General features: G+C 38.4%; 1 protein-coding gene across 1 annotated transcript in view; it reads left to right on the top strand.

Moving 5' to 3' along the window:
- Window positions 1–21755, top strand: part of LOC117332570 (lysine-specific demethylase 2A-like) — a 43061-nt gene extending 21306 nt beyond the window's left edge. The window contains exons 12-17 of the mRNA XM_033891537.1: window positions 573–785; window positions 3039–3284; window positions 5065–5238; window positions 5945–6268; window positions 11654–11806; window positions 18557–21755. Of these exons, the coding sequence (XP_033747428.1) occupies window positions 573–785; window positions 3039–3284; window positions 5065–5238; window positions 5945–6268; window positions 11654–11806; window positions 18557–19897 (2451 nt within the window). The 3' untranslated portion in view covers window positions 19898–21755. The remainder of the gene's footprint in view (window positions 1–572; window positions 786–3038; window positions 3285–5064; window positions 5239–5944; window positions 6269–11653; window positions 11807–18556) is intronic.
- The last annotated feature ends 243 nt before the right edge of the window (window positions 21756–21998 follow it).

Here is a 21998-nt window from a genome sequence, read left to right as displayed (position 1 = left end):
TGATTTTTGGAAGAAAATTTCATGAATGAGGAAACTGCTAGATTGGGGAATTTGATTAAGATATAAAATAATTGGGAATTGGGCCAATTTACAGCCCCAAAAAGCCCTCAGAAAAAGATCCGTGAATTTATACGAGACATTTAAATCAAGTTGTCTCGCTTCCATTTTCATACGATTAATGAATTTGCGAAAAAATAGTAGTTTCAATATTGGGTACAGTAGACCTCTTATAACTGTAAATTACGATATTGAATCGCCGTAAAAAAAATTGTAAGGCATGAAAATGCGAAATTATGTCGCCATTGTAATATATTTTCGTAACCAGTGCAGCAATATTTATTTTTGTTGGAATTCTTAATCCAAGCGCAATTTGTTAGTCCCAATGAACTTTTCTGTGTTGCTTGGCTGTTAATAATGTAATAATAACTAAACTTTAATGCTAAATGCATAATCATCTAAACCATAATACTATGTATAGCCATTGAATCTTAATAATTGTTCTTCTTCAAAATGATGGAATTTAGAACTATTTCTTCAGGCACTGAAGTATCTAATCCATTATGTTTTTACAGAAAATCAAACCTAAGGTGAAGCTGTCTGGTCCTAAGAAGTCTGCAGGGAAGGGAAGTCCATCATCAGGTGTCCGTCGGCGCAGGACACGGTGTAAGAAATGTGAGCCGTGCACAAGGACCGACTGTGGAGAATGTAACTTCTGTAAGGATATGAAGAAATATGGCGGACCTGGCAGGATGAAACAGTCTTGTATCAGCAGACAGTGTCTGGCCGTAAGTGTTACATGTACCCTCTAACTGTAGAGAAATAGTGACAGTGTCTGGCCGTAAGTGTTCCATGTACCCTCAAACTGTAGAGAAATAGTGACAGTGTCTGGCCGTAAGTGTTACATGTACCCTCTAACTGTAGAGAAATAGTGACAGTGTTTGGCCGTAAGTGTTACATGTACCCTCCAACTGTAGAGAAATGGTGACAGTGTCTGGCCGTAAGTGTAACATGTACCCTCAAACTGTAGAGAAATGGTGACAGTGTCTGGCCGTAAGTGTAACATGTACCCTCAAACTGTAGAGAAATGGTGACAGTGTCTGGCCGTAAGTGTAACATGTACCCTCAAACTGTAGAGAAATGGTGACAGTGTCTGGCCGTAAGTGTAACATGTACCCTCAAACTGTAGAGAAATGGTGACAGTGTCTGGCCGTAAGTGTAACATGTACCCTCCAACTGTAGAGAAATGGTGACAGTGTCTGGCCGTAAGTGTAACATGTACCCTCAAACTGTAGAGAAATGGTGACAGTGTCTGGCCGTAAGTGTAACATGTACCCTCAAACTGTAGAGAAATGGTGACAGTGTCTGGCCGTAAGTGTAACATGTACCCTCAAACTGTAGAGAAATAGTGACAGTGTCTGGGCGTCAATGTTAAATGTACCCTCAAACTGTAGAGAAATGGTGACAGTGTCTGGCCGTAAGTGTAACATGTACCCTCAAACTGTAGAGAAATAGTGACAGTGTCTGGGCGTCAATGTTAAATGTACCTTCAAACTGTAGAGAAATAGTGACAGTGTCTGGCCGTAAGTGTAACATGTACCCTCAAACTGTAAAGAAATGGTGACAGTGTCTGGCCGTAAGTGTTACATGTACCCTCTTACTGTAGAGAAATGGTGACAGTGTCTGGCCGTAAGTGTTACATGTACCCTCAAACTGTAAAGAAATGGTGACATTGTCTAGGCGTAAGTGTAACATGTACCTTCCAACTGTGACAGTGTCAGGGAACACAAGTGTCATCTGAAACAGCAAACATCAGATAGATATGACATCTAATGAACTTTTTTCATTTTTTTTATAAAATTTTTTTTGCTGAAACTGATATTGATTGAGGACCTTACATAAGTTTAGGCTATGTCGTATGGAATTTATTAAACAAGTTCAATATTTTGATATGCTACAAGCCTTTAGGAGAGTGACATATCGAAATATTGAAGTTTAATAAATTCCACATGACATATTCACAAATGAAAGATTCCGTTTATGACGTAGCTCATTTTTTATGATAATGTGAGAACAAATTATTTCTATGTAATTTTGGCTTAGATGGCATGTGTTTCTCTACAGAGACAATATGCATTGTCATGTATTAATTGTGATGTTATAAATAATTTATGTCATCACAATAGTGTTATTACCTAAGTGTCTTACAATAACATATTACTAAGTAGAATAGGCCAGTTATGTGATAAATAATTTCATATATAAAGTTATATATATTACATTAATAACACTCCGTTAATGTATATTACATTAATAACACTCCGTTAATGTATATTACATTAATAATGACAGCACTCCGTTTATGTATATTACATTAATAACAGCACTCTGGTAATGTATATTACATTAATAACAGCACTCTGGTAATGTATATTACATTAATAACAGCACTCTGGTAATCTTCGTTACATTAATATGTGGGTAATGTATATTACATTAATAACAGCACTCCGTTAATGTATATTACATTAATAACACTCTGTAATGTATATTACATTAATAACACTCCGTTAATGTATATTACATTAATAACAGCACTCCGTAATGTATATTACATTAATAACACTCGGTGTTAATGTATATTACATTAATAACAGCACTCCGTTAATGTATATTACATTAATAACAGCACTCCGTTAATGTATATTACATTGATAACAGCACTCCAGTAATGTATATTACATTAATAACACTCCGGTAGTGTATATTACATTAATATTAACACTCCGGTAATGTATATTACATTAATAACAGCACTTCGTTAATGTAAATTACATTAATAACACTCCGTTAATGTATATTACATTGATAACAGCACTCCCTAAAATGAACCTTACAAATGTAGAAAACTACAGTATCCCCCAGCCATGTACATATAGTGTCCACCACTACACCAAGATGTCCATTGACCATAGGAAGCTCTCTAAGCTAGAAAGTTGTGAGTAGAAGTTTAAATGTATAACTTTTACCTTTGTATTCAGCCCGTCATTCCCCACGCTGCTGTGTGTATGATCTGTGGGAAGGATGACCGCATCAAGGAGTCGGAGAGTTCGGACGAGACCATTACAACACTGATGGAGTGTGGGATATGTTGGGAGATCGTACACCCGCCCTGTATCAGACAGAAGTTTGAAAATCTGGACAACAACGGAAAGGTGAACGAGGACCTGCCAAACAGCTGGGAGTGTCCCAAGTGTTGTCATGACGGCAAGCAGGGCCAGCTGAAGGTAAACATAATCTGTAAATTCCAGGCAGTAAACTATTCTTATATAACTCCTCTGGTGCAAAGTAGCTCTGGCATTTTTCCAAGATGCAATATCTAACCATTTTCTGTCATCAACTTATTTTAAAATTTTGAAACATGTTAAGTTCATTCCACTATAATCATCTACTGGGGTGCATTAACAAACACTTTTTTGACTATTTGAAACAAGCATACGGGCTAAAGCAATACATGTCGCCTACAAGCTCCTGCCAAAAATAGTAACAGTGACTTTGACCCAAAATTCCTGAAACTTGAACTTGATCTGTAGCTACTCACTCTGAAGTTACATACCAACTTTCACCAACATACATGTACCTTGAAGCTGAGAACAGTGTAGAAAATTGAGTGAACGGACGGACAGACAGGGAGGAAACCCGTAGTCCCCTCTGGTTTCACCAGTAGGGGACTAATAAGATTGGGAACTGATTATTCTGTTAATACCTAGATATGATCTTGAGATATCAATACCTAGATATGATCTTGAGATATCAATACCTAGATATGATCTTGAGATATCAATACCTAGATATGATCTTGAGATATCAATACCTAGATACGAATGAGATATCAATACCTAGATATGATCTTGAAATATCAATGCCTAGATACAATATTGAGATATCAATACCTAGATATGATCTTGAGATATCAATACCTAGATACGATCTTAAGATATCAATACCTAGATACGATATTGAGATATCAATACCTATATATGATCTTGAGATATCAATACCTAGATATGATCTTTAGATATAAATACCTAGATATGATCTTGAGATGTCAATACCTAGATACAATATTGAGATATCAATACCTAGATATGATCTTGAGATATCAATACCTAGATATGATCTTGAGATTTCAATACCTAGATATGATCTTGAGATATTAAAACCTAGATATGATCTTGAGATATCAATACCTAGATACGATATTGAGATATCAATACCTAGATACGATCTTGAGATATCAATACCTAGATATGATCTTGAGATATCAATACCTAGATATGATCTTGAGATATCAATACCTAGATATGATCTTGAGATATCAATACCTAGATATGATCTTGAGATATCAATAGATATGATCTTGAGATATCAATACCTAGATACGATATTGAGATATCAATACCTAGATACGATCTTGAGATATCAATACCTAGATACGATATTGAGATATCAATACCTAGATACGATATTGAGATATCAATACCTAGATATGATCTTGAGATATCAATACCTAGATATGATATTGAGATATCAATACCTAGATATGATCTTGAGATATCAATACCTAGATATGATCTTGAGATATCAATACCTAGATATGATCTTGAGATATCAATACCTAGATATGATCTTGAGATATCAATACCTAGATACGAATGAGATATCAATACCTAGATATGATCTTGAAATATCAATGCCTAGATACAATATTGAGATATCAATACCTAGATATGATCTTGAGATATCAATACCTAGATACGATCTTGAGATATCAATACCTAGATACGATATTGAGATATCAATACCTATATATGATCTTGAGATATCAATACCCAGATATGATATTGAGATATCAATACCTAGATATGATCTTGAGATATCAATACCTAGATACGATTGAGATATCAATACCTAGATATGATCTTGAGATATCAATACCTAGATATGATCTTGAGATATGCAATGCTCTTGCGAGATGCACTTACTTAAGAAGTGTTGAATTTTCAGCCTAGAATCTTCAAGGGTGTGGGGAAGACAGGTAAGGGAGGGGAGGCGGCCATGTCATGTGACTCCCCAGAGACCAACCACATGATCAAGATCGAGGATGAGGATTCCTCTGAGGGCAAGAGAGTGACCTCACGTCAGACAATGTCCCCGCTGGCCGACTACGCGGATCACAAGGTATGATATCTTAAAGCTGTGGAGAAAAAGCAGTACACAATATCGTTTCTCGCTGTGTGTAGAACGCGAGATAGACATTTTACATTGATGTAACATACAGGATACAATATCTTAGAATATCACTGTATGTAGAACTCACGGTAAGACATTTTACATTGACATAGCATTTTACAGTAAATTATAGGGACTTTTTCATTTATCGCAGTCCAAATGGCTGGACCAGAGTTGTTTGTTTACGGAATAAGGACAGGATCTGGTGATCTTTTGTTGAATTCAGACAAGCTTTGACAAAGGCTTTCAAGGCTTGCATTAAAATCTTCAGGTCTGTCAAGAAACTTAAAAAAAGAGGCGAACTTGTTTGTCCACACAAACGAAAAGGCCCTAGGATACAATATTTTATATAGCTGCATGTGTAGAGTCTCGGGAGGATTTGAAAAATTGGTGTGTTTCTAGAATACCGTGTGATATTGATGTTTCTAGAATACCGTGCGATATTGGTGTTTCTAGAAATACCTTGTGATATTAGTGTTTCTAGAAATACATTGTGATATTGGTGTTTCTAGAAATACCTTGTAATATTGGCGTTTCTAGAAATACATTATGATATTGGTGTTTCTAGAAATACATTATGATATTGGCGTTTCTAGATGCATGGCATTACATTTTAGAGGCATGATGTTGTTTTGTTTTCTTTCTTCTTATGTAGCATGAAGACATGGAAATGGACGAAGAAAACATGGAAACAGAAGAAGAGGTCACAGCAAAGGGAGATAATTTCACAGATGTAAAGAGAAAAAAGACAATGAAAAAAACTATATCTCAGGGAAGTTTGAAAAAGGGCCGACGCCCTCTTAAAAAAGTGAAATTGAGACGACTTTCAGGACAACAAATCTCCCAGCGGCGACCTCTTCACTCTATAATGACCAAACGGAAATCTTCTGGTCAAATGAAATCTCCTGTTCAGCTTAAACCTACTGGGAAACTAAAATCTCCCGGACAGCTCAAGCTGAAGAAATCTCCAGTCAAGAGGGTAAGCATTGTCAGTTAAAATACACAATCAAATATAAGTCTTTTACCTATATAATTGTAATTTGATAAGGGGAACCAACTCTTTCTTATCTAGTTTCACTGAGGCTATTTCAGTTTTTAGTGGATAAACCTTGCAGAGTTGGCCATATTTCATCAGTTTAAGGTTACTTGATGGGTCAGTTTGACTTGTTGTTGAGCAGGTCATGGAATATTTTTTTTTCAACCACTGTTGGAGCACGACAGTCAAGAAACTGATGAGTATTGTAAGATTGACTTTGATTTAGTGAGTTAGTTATGTAGCAAACCATGTATCTACGTATGTATGGAGGACCCTGAAGAGTTCATTGGAATTCGTTTATTTTTAATTAAAATTTCAGTAAATCTTTTTTTCTCCATTGTGAAGTTGAAGTATTACGCATTTGTCTCCAGTTTATATTAGTAAATTTCACAATCTCCTATGCAGCACAAAGTTTTGGTTTACTGTATTTTATTTAAGTTTACCAAGCTATACATTGAAGCATGTTCATAATATATTTCTATCCCAAATACTGTCATAAAATACACTACACTTCATCACAGGGCATACATCATCAGCACTCCATGGAGGAGCGCTTGAATTGGGATTTAGATTGGTGAGGGGTGATCAAAATAGTCCCACTGTATTCCATGGTGGAGACTGGCCCTATGACAACAGTTTTATTAAAACATCAGATTAGTCATTTGGTAGTTGGAGAGATGATTCAAATAACCATTTTTTTTTTGTCCATTTTCCATCTGCCCATAATCAGTACATGTGATGCTTAGTTCTAATGTTCTTAACTGAGCTGTCTTAAATTTCATTAGCATTTTTCTTATGGTCAACAGTTGTTCATGTTTAATTTCGAGACACACTGAAAAACCAAGACAGCTTCCAAATGGCAAGACTGGAATTTGACCATTTCTTTATTTTCTTAGAAGTTAATATACAGGATTCTACAAGTTGTCTCCCCTCTGTCAATAGGTTGTGCATGTTCAGTTGGTCATGGATGTGGAATTTAGCAAGTGAAATTAAAAGCTTGCTGCATTTTTCACAGTTTTTTCCCTTGATGTTCCTTTGTTGTCTCTGCTTTTTTCCTAGTTATACATGTATATTCTATAAAGAAGTGATAGACCAAATGCAAACATTTTGATTCAACAATTAAAGTTTGATATTACTATTTCTGAGAAAACAAAGTATATATACAGTACAGTGGACCTGCGATAATCCGGACGCCGATAGTCCGGAAAACTCACATTCCGGACGGAAATGCACGGGAACGGATTTCCGTAACGTTATTTGTACTCACCAGTCCGGAAATTCGGATTCCGATTCCGGAAGCCCATTTTGGGAACGGAACGTACTTTTCATTAGTAAATTTCCCTCAATAATCCGGACGCTTTTTTCACCACGAGGAGAAAAAATGTCGGGGCAAGTCACCCGTGTCGACAGCTGTATAGACTATCGCTTGACACTGTGTGTAGTCATAGCGACCGCTGCCAGGTCATAGCCCCGGGTGTTTACCTGTGTTACAATGTGTAGCTTTTGTTTTTAGTGGGCTATTCAAATCGCCCTGCGTCCGTGGTCCGTGGTCCGTGGTCCGTCCGTCCGTAAACAATTCTTGTTATCGCTATTTCTCAGAAAGTACTGAAGGGATTTTTCTCAAATTTCATATGTAGGTTCCCCTTGGTGCCTAGTTATGAATATCGCATTTTAAGACCTATCAGAAAACAACATGGCCGACAGGCAGCCATCTTTGATTTTGACAATTGAAGTTTGTTATCGCTATTTCTCAGAAAGTACTGAAGGGATCTTTCTCAAATTTGATATGTAGGTTCCCCTTAGTGCCTAGTTATGCATATTGCATTTTGAGACCAATCGGAAAACAACATGGCCGACAGGCAGCCATCTTGGATTTTGACAATTGAAGTTTGTTATCACTATTTCTGAGAAAGTACTGAAGGGATCTTTCTCAAATTTCATATGTAGGTTCCCCTTGGTGCCTAGTTATGCATATCGCATTTTGAGACCAATCACAAAACAACATGGCCGACAGGCAGCCATCTTGGATTTTGACAATTGAAGTTTGTTATCGCTATTTCTCAGAAAGTACTGAATGGATCTTTCTCAAATTTCATATGTAGGTTCCCCTTGGTGCCTAGTTATGCGTATTGCGTTTTGAGACCAATCGGAAAACAACATGGCCGACAGGCAGCCATCTTGGATTTTGACAATTGAAGTTTGTTATCGCTATTTCTCAGAAAGTACTGAAGGGATCTTTCTCAAATTTCATAGGTAGGTTCCCCTTGCTGCCTAGTTATGCATATCGCATTTTGAGACCAATCGCAAAACAACATGGCCGACAGGCAGCCATCTTGGATTTTGACAATTGAAGTCTGTTATCGCTATTTCTCAGAAAGTACTGAAGGGATCTTTCTCAAATTTCATATGTAGGTTCCCCTTGGTGCTTAGTTATGCATATTGCATTTTGAGACCAATCGCAAAACAACATGGCCGACAGGCAGCCATCTTGGATTTTGACAATTGAAGTTTGTTATCGCTATTTCTCAGAATGTACTGAAGAGATCTTTCTCAAATTTCATATGTAGGTTCCCCTTGGTGCCTAGTTATGGATAAGGCATTTTGAGACCTATCGGAAAACAACATGGCCGACAGGTAGCCATCTTGGATTTTGACAATTGAAGATTGTTATCGCTATTTCTCAGAAAGTACAGAAGGGATCTTTCTCAAATTTCATATATATGTTCCCCTTGGGGCCTAGTTATGCATATTGCATTTTGAGACCAATCGAAAAACAACATGGCCGACAGGCAGCCATCTTGGATTTTGACAATTGAAGTTTGTTATCACTATTTCTCAGAATGTACTGAATAGATCTTTCTCAAATTTCATATGTAGGTTCCCCTTGGTGCCTAGTTATGCATAAAGCATTTTGAGACCAATCGGAAAACAACATGGCCGACAGGCAGCCATCTTGGATTTTGACAATTGAAGTTTGTTATCGCTATTTCTCAGAAAGTATTGAAGGGATCTTTCTCAAATTTCATATGTAGATCCCCTCGGTGCCTAGTTATGCATATTGCATTTTGAGACCAATAGGAAAACAACATGGCCGACAGCCAGCCATCTTGGATTTTGACAATTGAATTTTGTTATCGCTATTTATCAGAAATGGCTGAAGGGATCTTTCTCAAATTTCATTTGTAGGTTGCCCTCTGTGCCTAGTTATGCATATTGGATTTTGAGACCAGTCAGAAAACAACCTGGCCGACAGGCAGCCATCTTGTATTTTGACAATTGAAGTTTGTTATCGCTATTTTACAGAAAGTACTGAAGGGATCTTTCTCAAATTTCATATGTAGGTTCCCCTTGGTCCCTGGTGTTGCATTTTGGGACCAATCAGAAAACAACATGGCCGACAGACAGCCATTAACGCTAAATCTTAAATTTTATATATAGGTTCCCCTTGTTTGAAAAGTACTAGAGGGCTGTTTCTGAATTTACACAGATTAGTAAGACTTAGAGGAAGGGAAAAGTAGAGAAAAGATCAATCTGACATGGAACCTATAAAGATCATTCAATGGTGGGCGCCAAGATCCCTCTGGGATCTCTTGTTATAACGGTACATTGCTTTTTTTCTACGACCTAAATGTTACAGAATTTATGCACAAACATACAGTACGTGATACGATAATTAATCAATCTCAAATACATGTACTAAATTTATGATCGGTAATTAACATCATTAACACTTGTATTGGGTAAACACGGATATCGGCTTTGTAACACCGTTACGTGAAACAACGACTCATTGAAAGATGCATGTTATTAATTACATTCACATTTACGTATTAAGCAGTGATCACAAGAACTGGGTTGATTACACACAAATTAGTCAATAGTCGTCAAATACTTAAATAAGCTTCACATTGTTAAGTGAATACGGGTTTAATAATTATCGGCCATCATTGGTAGTTCTCGCTGGTGTCGCGTACTTTAAATAGATAGCTTGGGGTTTCTGGTACGTAAAAATCATAAAAAAACATGGACTGACGGTAAGTTGTAAAATCCGGTTATTTTATTTAAGGTATTTAACCTTTGTAATTTCTACTGGTTTGTGAACCTCCGGGACGTGACACATGTGTGTTGTTTGTAGGTCACATAGAATTCTATGCCCGCTATAAATAAAACAACTTTCACTTTACATGTTCTTTTAAAAACATAGTTTATTTTTTACTTTCTACAAAACAAAACAAGAATCATATCAGAAACATAAGTAAAAATTTATTGTTAAAAAGTCTGACAATTAGATGTGTTTATGAAACGTCCCGGATTGTATATAATCAAGGGAGATAACTCTTACACGACAATTTTTTTTGACCTGGTACACGAAATTCGGCAGTCCGGAAAACTCGTAATCCGGACGGTTTGGACTGGGAACGAAGGTGTTCGGATTATCGAGGGTCCACTGTATACATAATTATATTTTCATCTTATAGACGACTTCCACAATGATCATGTCAGGGTATCGGGCCGACCATCACTGCGCCATTGAAACGTTCATTTTTAAGAACGCCAATATGGCGCAGCGGTATAAGCTGCAGGTATTTCTTGCTAGGTGATTGGGTGCCGTAGATCATGAGGTCGAGGCCCGGTCAGGGCACGAGTCAAAAAGTTGTCTTCCTTCGTCATTTGTGTTACTATGTTATATATATATTCATTAGCACAATGTATCATATACACTATGTGTTGGTGATCCGAAGATATAGATTTGAATTTCCTGTCATAGTTGTACCGAGAGAATTATATATATATGTACAATTCGTATCCATGTATGTAAATACATTGCGATCCAGGTATTCATATCATCTTATAGACGACTTCCACAATGACCATCACTGCGCCATTGAAACGTTCCTTTTTTAAGAACGCAGATGTGGCCCAGCGGTATAAGCTGCAGGTATTTCTGGCTAGGCGATCGGGTGCCGTAGATCGTGAGTTCGAGGCCCGGTCAGGGCACAAGTCAAAAAGTTGTCTTCCTTTGTCATTTGTGTTACTATGTTATATACATAATTATATTTTATATATATAGATTTTTGTTCCCAGATTGGATAAAAGATATTTCCTCTTTCTTGGTTTTGCATGTTTCATTTGAATTTGATGTTTTACTTAGTGAAAGCTCCACAGCTTTAGCTTACAAACAAGGGGAATAACATTTCTAAAATCTTGAATCAACAAAGCTTAAAGTTGCTTGACCAGAAATAATAATTATCTCTTGTTCAATTTTACACATAACATCTTAACTCAATACATTAAAAGAATAACATCAATTTGAATCTATTTATTTAGAAGCGAGACCAGTTGATTGACAGCCTAAGCCCCCGGGAACAGCTTGTGGGTAACCCAGTTATCACCCGGTCAGGCAGGACAGTGAAGAAGTCCCCTCAGCTCACAGATGAAAACATGTCGTCAGACATGCCAAGGAAACGTGCTCGACGTGAGGTAGTTATTCCACGTCGATACTTGGATTAATGTTGTTGTACCTATCCAGCCCCCCACACCTCCACATACAACAGTGGGGATGTCATTTGTTTCAGTTAGTTTTGTTCGTCTTTCCCTTAAGGCTGTATGCTACTTGCCTCTAATGTTTCCTATTGAAACAAGTAATATAGTTCCAATGCAAGAGTAAAAACACTTATTTGTAAATTGTTATTTGGACTTTGTAAATCATTTTGTCATAGTTTGTTTTCCAAAAAAGCTTAAATTAGTAGAGTTGTGGTCTTTTTGAAGACTTGGATAAGTTTTTAGGGACAGGGGGGGGATAACTTGTATGGCAGCATGTTGTTGTCATTGTTATTTATCAGGATGTTCTTATCCAAGCGAACATTCCTAATGATAATATTTCTTGTTTATGCAAGTACAATACAAGAAATTAAGAGAATTTCTTGGATTTCATTGAAACAAATGATAGACATTGTGTATGAGATCAAGCGTATGCTATCAGAAAGTCATGTACATCAATTCGCTTGAGATAACCATACAAGCCAGATTTTGCCTTTTCCAAAATCCTATATTTTTATACAGACAATAGTACTAGTGTCCTATGTGTGTTGGAATGTTTTAATTTACACTTATTTCAATTAACAAATTTTAGCTGGTGTTTATATAAAGTTCATCTCAGAATCTTTACTAGTTTTAAGAGGACTTGATTCCTTGCAACTTGTGTTGTAAATATTGAATCATTTTGATAAAACAATAAAGAAAAAAATCCATGTAGATATTTTTAGTAGAATGCATCATTCTTATTTAGGGCAAGGTATATAAATGTTTTTAACAATTTGAATATTTTAAAGTCATTTTGTTCTTCATTAAACTTGAATGAAACATTTATGAGCAAGTGTATATGGATGGTAGAAACCTAATTCGGATTGGAAAGTAGACACCTATTACAGAAAGTATACATGCTCAATTATAAGTATTGATTACCCTGTTTTTAGCTCACCTGGACCGAAGGTCCGGTGAGCTTATGCCATGGTGCAGCGTCCGTCGTCCGTCGTCCGTCGTCCGTCGTCCGGTGTCCGTCGTCCGTCGTCCGTCGTCCGTCCGTCAACATTTGCTTCAAATCGCTACTAGTCATAAAGTTCTTATTGGATTTTGACCAAATTTGGTCAGAAACATCCTTGGCAGAAGGGGATCAGATTTTGCATAAATGGTGACTCTGACCCCCAAGGGGCCTGAGGGGCGGGGTCCAATAGGGGAAATTGAGGCAATTCCTTTAAATCGCTACTAGTCATAAAGTTATGAATGGATTTGAACCCAATTTGGTTAGAAACATCCTTTGGGGAAGGGGAACAGATTTTGCATAAATGGTGACTCTGACCCCCAAGGGGCCAAAGGGGCGGGGCCTAATGGGGAAATAGAGGTAATTCCTTCAAATCGCTACTTGTCATAAAGTTATGAATGGATTTGAACCCAGTTTGGTCAGAAACATCCTTTGGGGAAGGGGAACAGATTTTGCATAAATGGTGACTCTGACCCCCAAGGGGCCAAAGGGGCGGGGCCTAATGGGGAAATAGAGGTAATTCCTTCAAATCGCTACTTGTCATAAAGTTATGAATGGATTTGAACCCAATTTGGTCAGAAACATCCTTCGGGGAAGGGGATCAGATTTTGCATAAATGGTGACTCTGACCCCAAAGGGGCCTGAGGGGCAGGGCCCAATAGGGGAAATTAAGGCAATTCCTTTAAATCGCTACTAGTCATAAAGTTATGAATGGATTTGAACCCAATTTGGTCAGAAACATCCTTCGGAGAAGGGGATCAGATTTTGCCTAAATGGTGACTCTGACCCCCAAGGGGCCTGAGGGGCAGGGCCCAATAGGGGAAATTAAGGCAATTCCTTTAAATCGCTACTAGTCATAAAGTTATGAATGGATTTGAACCCAATTTGGTCAGAAACATCCTTTGGGGAAGGGGAACAGATTTTGCATAAATGGTGACTCTGACCCCCAAGGGGCCAAAGGGGCGGGGCCTAATGGGGAAATAGAGGTAATTCCTTCAAATCGCTACTAGTCATAAAGTTATGAATGGATTTGAACCCAATTTGGTCAGAAACATCCTTTGGGGAAGGGGAACAGATTTTGCATAAATGGTTACTCTGACCCCAAGGGCCAAAGGGGCGGGGCCTAATGGGGAAATAGAGGTAATTCCTTCAAATCGCTACTAGTCATAAAGTTATGAATGGATTTGAACCCAATTTGGTCAGAAACATCCTTTGGGGAAGGGGAACAGATTTTGCATAAATGGTGACTCTGACCCCCAAGTGGCCTGAGGGGCGGGGCCCAATAGGGGAAATTAAGGCAATTCCTTTAAATCGCTACTAGTCATAAAGTTATGAATGGATTTGAGCCCAATTTGGTCAGAAACATCCTTTGGGGATGGGGATCAGATTTTGCATAAATGGTGACTCTGACCCCCCAGGGGCCAAAGGGGCGGGGCCTAATGGGGAAATAGAGGTAATTCCTTCAAATCGCTACTTGTCATTAAGTTTTGAATGGATTTGAACCCAATTTAGTCAGAAGCATTCTTGGGGGAAGGGGAACAGATTTTGCATAAATGGTGACTTTGACCCCCAAGGGGCCAAAGGGGCGGGTCCCCATATGGGAAATAGAGGTAATTCCTTTAAATCACTACTAGTCATAAAGTTATAAATGCATGTTGTAAACTCAGAGAGTCTGGACTTCATTATTTCTTTAAAGCAGTTGGGATCCCCACGCTATAACCATAAATAGCATTGTTTGAGGTTAACAAACAAAAGGAATTGAACATGAACATTATTTTGACATTTGGTCAAATCCAACCAGGTGAGCGATACAGGCCCCATGGGCCTCTTGTTAATGTTTATGGTCATGTTCTCTGCTGTTGATATTATATAGCTACACCTGAAAGTGTTCAGCAAGTTAAAACCTTTGTTATTAGTGTTAGTATCATAGATTTTCTATTCAGATTTGAAATTATTCTCCCTCAATAAAAATATACAGTAAGTCTTAAAGGGATGGAAGATAACATTTGTTTTTTATTTCATTAACTGTTTTTAAATTTGTTTTAAAATTTAAGATAGAAATTTATCGTAGAATAGAACAACCGTAGTTAACAATTTCAGATTAAAATATACAGCAAGTCTGAAAGGGATTAAAGATAACATTTGTTTTTTATTTCATTAACTGTTTTTAAATTTGTTTTAAAATTTAAGATAGAAATTTAATGTAGAATAGAACAACCATGGTTATCAAATTCAGATTTCCTAAAACAAGCCTTCAGAAAGGGGCTATGTGAATTATCAAGTTGCCTTGTACAATTGCCTACCTCAATTCAGTGTATATAAGTAAGTAATGTTAATTTATGGTTTATTGTTTATAGATAATGACTGAAATCACAACAAATGCTATCCAGCCTTGCCTGTAATTATCAGCTCATTTTGTTTAGTTGTTATCCAACTTATGTTTCCATAGATATATAGGGAGTCGGCCTGTTTACATTAGTTGTGTCCAGCACCTCTCCTTACGGATACAGAGACAATTCTTCCGGCACCGTTTGAATTTTTTCATGGAGAGTTATATATGCATAATAAGTTAGTCTGCCCATTTTGTAAATGAAAATTACCCATAAGAAAGTTTTTCATTTCGGTAGTCATTTCCCATTGTATGTTGTTTGTGTAGAGCTGATCCCTGTTTGTGTAGAGCCGACCCCTGTTTGTGTAGAGCCGACCCCTGTTTGTGTAGAGCCGACCCCCTGTTTGTGTAGAGCCAGTCCCTGTTTGTGTAGAGCCGACCCCTGTTTGTGTAGAGCCGACCCCTGTTTGTGTAGAGCCGACCCCTGTTTGTATAGAGCCGACCCCTGTTTGTGTAGAGCCGACCCCCTGTTTGTGTAGAGCCAGTCCCTGTTTGTGTAGAGCTGATCCCTGTTTGTGTAGAGCCGACCCCTGTTGGTGGTTTTTCTCCGAGTACTCCAGCTTTCCTCCACCTCCAAAACCAGACACGTCCTTAAATGACCCTGGCTGTTAATAGGACGTAAGCAAAATAAACCAATAAACCAAACTTATGGGGCATATTCTGTCATACAATCTGTTATGTTGCTATTAAATGAAGGAAAAACTTTGTACAAGGTTGTATACATTTACCATATCACCTACAAAATTTTTCATTAACACTTACCCCATATCACTAATTTGCTCAAAATGACTAGAAATATTAAAAACGGTTTTTGATTTACATAAATATATATACCATTACTATAATTTTTTTTAATGGTATTATTTAATCCTATATTACAATTCACAAGTACTGAAGTGTAGCTGTAATTAATTAAGATTTAATCAAAGTTGCTATAAGTATATAATTTTTAGTTTTTAATTGAGTTACTGCTATATTTGGTATTGGTGCTATGTCAAGTGTCCGACATAATTTCTCTTTAAATGTGTATTTAATTATTGAAAAAAAATATGATGTTACAATTGTGAAGAGATTGCAATGTGTAATAACTATATATAATGAGGTGTTAGAGAGACGTTTGGTGGTAACCAAGGGGAGGGAAAGGGTTGGTGGTAACCAAGGTTATGAGGAATGCTTTGTGGTAACCAAGGGTGTCAGAAAGGTTTGGTGTTAATCAGGTTACAAGAGAAGTTTGGCAGATCCAACGGTATAGGAGTGATTGTTGGTAACAAGGCAATGACAGAGGCTTGATATTAACCAGATGAGGAAAGAGGTTTGAGGTAACCAGGAGCCTGAGGTATTTGCGGTGGTAACGAGGAGTATGAGAAAGGTCTAGTGGTATTAGAGAAGTTTGGTGGTAACCAGCAGTGCGATGAATTATTTGGTGATAGCTAATTGAGTGAGACAGGTTTGGTGGTAACATAGAGAATCTGGCTGGTTTGGTGGTAACTGTTAGCATAGAGTCTGGCAGGTTTGGTGGTAACATAGAGAATCTGGCTGGTCTGGTGGTAACAGAGAGAGTCTGGCAGGTTTGGTGGTACCCAAGGGAATCAGACAGGTTTGATGGTAACCAAGGGAATCAGACAGGTTTGATGGTAACCAAGGGAATCAGACAGGCTTGATGGTAACCAAGGGAATCAGACAGGTTTGGTGTTAACCAAGGGAATCAGACAGGCTTGATGGTAACCAAGGGAATCAGACAGGCTTGATGGTAACCAAAGGAATCAGACAGGCTTGATGGTAACCAGGGAATCGGAAAGGTTTGGTGGTATCCAGGGAATCAGTAAGGCAAGATGGTATCCAAGGTAATCAGTAAGGTTCGGTGCTATCCAAGGGAACCAGAAGAGTTTGGTGGTATCCAGGACAACCAGAAAGGTTTGTTGGTATCCAAGGCAACCAGACAAAAATTGGTGGTATCCAAGGAAATCTGAACGGTTTGGTGGTATCCAAGGGAGTCTGAAATGTTTGTTGGAATCAAGGATTTGAGGAAGATGTAGAGAATATGGTGGTCAGTTAGACTTTTAGATAATTTTCGTTTTCAGGGATAAAAGTACAATTTCCAAATGGTCTCATGATTTTTAATGCTTCGTCTAATAGCAGTTTTGTTCCTTGCGTTAAATTGCATATGTTCTAAATATATTCCATTGAACTCCTCCATTACAATGGTGTGATGAGGATCAGAACATACCAACTATTCATGTATATATATATATATATACATGTATATATATCTTATGAAAACATGACGCCCCAGTAGCGTTTAGATATTACGAAATGTTCACAAGGTCGACTCATCGATGTCTTATTAATTATCACAGTTTTATGTTGGTATTTAATTAACGTCTAAAATTCAAGAACAGACACTGATAAAGTGAATATTTGCATTGTACATGTAGATCTAGTTTTAATTTTAAATATGATTATGTCTGCTGTATTTGGTGCTCAACACACTAAGATGTGGTTCCTTTTAGGTCTGGGATGGCAGACTGGCCCTGTAATAAACTTTTAATACACACTTCAGTTGATGGCAGCTTGATGTAACCCAAGTTTTAATAAACATTTGAGTTTTATTGAGATACCGATGTTATTTTTGTGCATTGTCTTTTATTACCTTGAGATGTTTTCTCGCGCTGTCCTTTCTGACTTTCACGTACGTTCACATTACGGTGTTTGAATTGCAGAATTTATTTTCTTGGTAGGTTATGTAGACAGGCCCTGGTAAGAAATCAAGTACGGTGCAGAAAATGAAAAAAAATAGCACAAAATTCGATTATATGCTACCAGCATAAGTTAATGAAAGATGAAAAAATCGATTGATATATAGGATACACATTTGCAATGTAGACCGTATAACTGTACCTGTTTCACCAACAACCTACAATTATCTAGATGAGCTCGTAGTAACTGATTGCGTGTGAGCTTTGTTTCATTCCATTGTTGTAGTGCAAAGATGCAAACGACTATAATTTAAACAAACTCTCGTTTGATAAGAATGGAGTTAAATAGTGTATTTTGATAAAAGTAAGACAATTTTCCTTGAATCAGAATTCATCAGATTGGGAAGGGGTGTTCAATCGTTTCTTTATTTTATTTTAAGAGTCAAATACGCGCTTATAGCTTTAAAGGTGATAATTCATATTGTCAAATGTTCAATATTTGATGAAAATTTATGCGGATAGCAATATTTGTCACCGGAAAAAATATTTCTAAAATCCTGATTGTAGTAGCGAATGAGCACTCACCGTAGCTCTTGTTGTTGCAGGGTCTGTCTACATCTACCGGATCACCAAAACATGTCCAAAAGACGAGGCACTCCAGTCAGTCGCCTGGTGGTGTTGGTAGCGGTGGAAAACTCCGCCGAAGGCCTCCAAATGCCTCTCCTGGGGGGTCGGGGGTTCAGGATACCCCCGAGGTTGCGGGGCGCTCAAAAAAGTCGCCCCGAAAAATGTTAGTGTACGCTGGTGATATTGCACAAAATCAACAGGAAACTGTGTCCTCGACTCGACAAATCATTGGGGTAGGACCCGGAGTGAAAAAGAAGAAGCTGTCTGCGAAGGCTGCAGCAGGGGGTTCAGGTGCAGGATATTCGCCCTCCAGCTCACGTTCATTAGCCCAACTTAGAACAGCCACGGCCGATCCGACGGGCAGAAGTCCAGCGCAAGCCGGAAGAGGAAGCGCTGCACTTCTGCCTGGAAAAAGCAGTGCATATGATTCTACACAATTCAACTTGAAGGAGCCAAAACTTGTATTAGAGCGGTATGTGGTGAGACCGGCACCACCGTCTCCGCCACCAGATCATTTGGAACTGAATACCGGACGCAAACATGTCCTAAAGAGGATGATGTGGCTGAAAATATTTTCTTACCTGTCTGGTTATGACCTTGTCCGCTGTATGGGTGTTAATAAGATGTGGTACCGCTGGTGCCTACACCACACACTATGGAGATACATAGACATCAGTAATAAGCGAGTCTTACAGACGCATCTCATTGGTATCGTTAAAAGGCAGCCTTTCTCACTTAAACTCGATTCTGTTACTATGACACAGGCACAACTGTCATGGCTACTCGCGCGCATTCCACAACTAAAGGAGGTGTCACTGGCCTCGTGCTCTTGGGCCACCGTCAGTGCATTGTGTTTATCCTGTCCTCTTCTGGCATCGCTCAATCTGAACTGGGTGGCGGGCCTGTCTGAGGACGGCTTCCAAGACATTATTACCCCTCCTACAGAGAGAATCCCCGGAATGCATGATGTCAGCCGTCTGCATTGCCTCAAGGTGCTGTGCTTGGCGGGCACTGGAATAACCGATTCGTCTCTAGCTTTGATGGCGGAACATTTGACGAGAATGGAGAATATGGACCTCAGTTACTGCACCAAACTCTCTAACACAGGTATGGAAGTGCTTCTGTCGCCACACTGGTCAATTCACAAGACAATCAGAAAGATTGACGTCTCCGGTTGCCGACGAATTACTGAGGCTGTCCTTGACCTCTTCTCCGCGTGCAACAAATTGAAAATGGTCATTGCCAGAAACTGTACAGGTATCTCAAAACACCAGTTTGTAAAAGCCTCGTCTTCGTCCAGCATTACTTACATCACGTGATATTTGACATGTGTTGCATTTTTGTGACAACCGTGAGCGACTCGTCACCATCGACATTATTTGCATCACGTGGTATTCGACCTATGATGCGTTTCTGTGACAACAGTGCCCGACTCTTGATGTCTTTTGTAGAATCATGCGTAACCGACCTGCCGTTTTACAAAGTGACATGCTACACCAACAGCTGACAAACCAGTAGACTATATGACGGATCAAATTTTGTAGCACATCATATTCATACATGAATGGCCATCGATAACATTGCATAAAATATGTCGAAAATTTGTCTGAATGTGATGACTGTTATATACTGATGTAGGTATCGTTATCAATCAAATTTGAACACAGACCGAATTGTAAAACCGTTGGCTTAGATTTTGTCCGTGTACATCCAAGTGCTGTACAATGAAACACGTGGTGTACCCACTTTCAAAGTTCTATAATTTACTTGGGATATGAAAAGTTTGAAAATGTTTCTATGTTATGGGTAAAATCTATGTCGAACTGAGAGCCACGCATGCGCGTTCTCATGTCAATGTTGGAGTTCTGTACTGTTCATTGGGTATCGTACGCTATGCAAGACTGATGGTGATTACCAAGCTATCCCAGGGTTCCTTAGGCTACGCTCTTCTAGTGGCTGTAAGCGACTGGCAAACAATATTCAAGGTCATAGCTACTGATTTGGAAAGGTAAGAACACTGCACCTATTTATAGCATTGGTGTTAAAAATCAATGTAATTAAAGTATACGCCAAAATTTTAAATAGAAAACGATCATTTTAACTATGAAACTAAAAAAAAATCAAATTAAAATATTTAAATATTTTTGTTCACACGATCTTGTCTTGTCATGTCATGCTCTTGATCTAAGGTATGCGGGGAAGCGGTGATGTCACGAGAAGTCGCATTGTTGTATTGCTTACACTGTCGATACAGTACGCTAATGATGGTCTTAGAAAAATAAGCAAACTTACATATTGCAGGAGCCTCAACCAATGAGAAGTGTTCTTGCGTTTCCGACATTTCCCTCTTAATTGAGCTCGTGGCTATTATACTTGTAGCTTCAGTGTTTCAACTTGGAGTGCAATCAAACAGTGTCTGACCAGTGACCACCAGACAGGTCTCGTGAAAATATTTTCACCAGACCTGTCTGGTGGTACTTGGTAAGACACAGTAGGACATAAAAGAAATATCCGTTTCGGTCTGGTGACCCTTTCAGAAGTTTCATTATTAGACTTAACATAAGGAACCCTTGGCCTAGAAGATAATCTTGTGGGACTCTGGACTCATCAGTAACACGATTCAAATCCATGTGGAAATATTTGTTCCCAAACATTTCCTGCAACCGTTTGATGGTACTATTATTTAGTACAGCCTGCCATGGTGTGACATAGCCCGAGTTTCCTCTGGCCTACACCAGACATGGTGTCAGGGCCAGAGGAAACTCGGGCTAGGTGTGACAGTGATAGATATCTATATGTCGCCGATATGGTGGTCGTTCTTTGTTTTTAACCATGTGATAATGTCTGTGACAGGTGATATTGAAGGATATATGTTAACATTAATCGTTGCTATAGAATATAAATGTTTTTGATGCATGATTTCATATGAACAAATGTCAACCCGTTAATCATGTTTGTGCTGCGTGATGAGTGTGGGTATTCAGCTAAAACTGATCGTAACCACAGGGACATGTGAATTCGGTATAGTCTACTTGTATTTGGACCGTTCCTAGTGTTTATATCACATTTACAGACGTTTGGGGAGCTGGATAACAATTCGGTAAGATTGACACCCCTATAATGTCAATGTTAACCGCCCCCTCCCCCTTCAAAAAGAATTTTAAAAATAAAGTCGGGGAAAAAATGTAATACACACAAAGGAAGGTCCAAATACACCTAGAATGTAACAAATTCTCAGGTCCCTGTGATCATAACCTGTTCATAATTCGGGGTCCTGCGATTATGGTCAATTTAGCTGAATGCTGTTCGTAGTACACGTGTCTTGTATGGGGCGCCGTTTTACTATTTATTCCCATTTGGTGATATCACCTATTCAATCAGTGATATCACCTATTCGAATAGGTGATATCACCAAATGGG

This window comes from Pecten maximus, chromosome 8 (genome assembly GCF_902652985.1).
Source record: "Pecten maximus chromosome 8, xPecMax1.1, whole genome shotgun sequence".
Lineage (NCBI taxonomy): Eukaryota > Metazoa > Mollusca > Bivalvia > Pectinida > Pectinidae > Pecten > Pecten maximus.
Note: the sequence above shows the minus strand (reverse complement) of the source record. Positions and strands in the feature narration are given on the sequence as shown.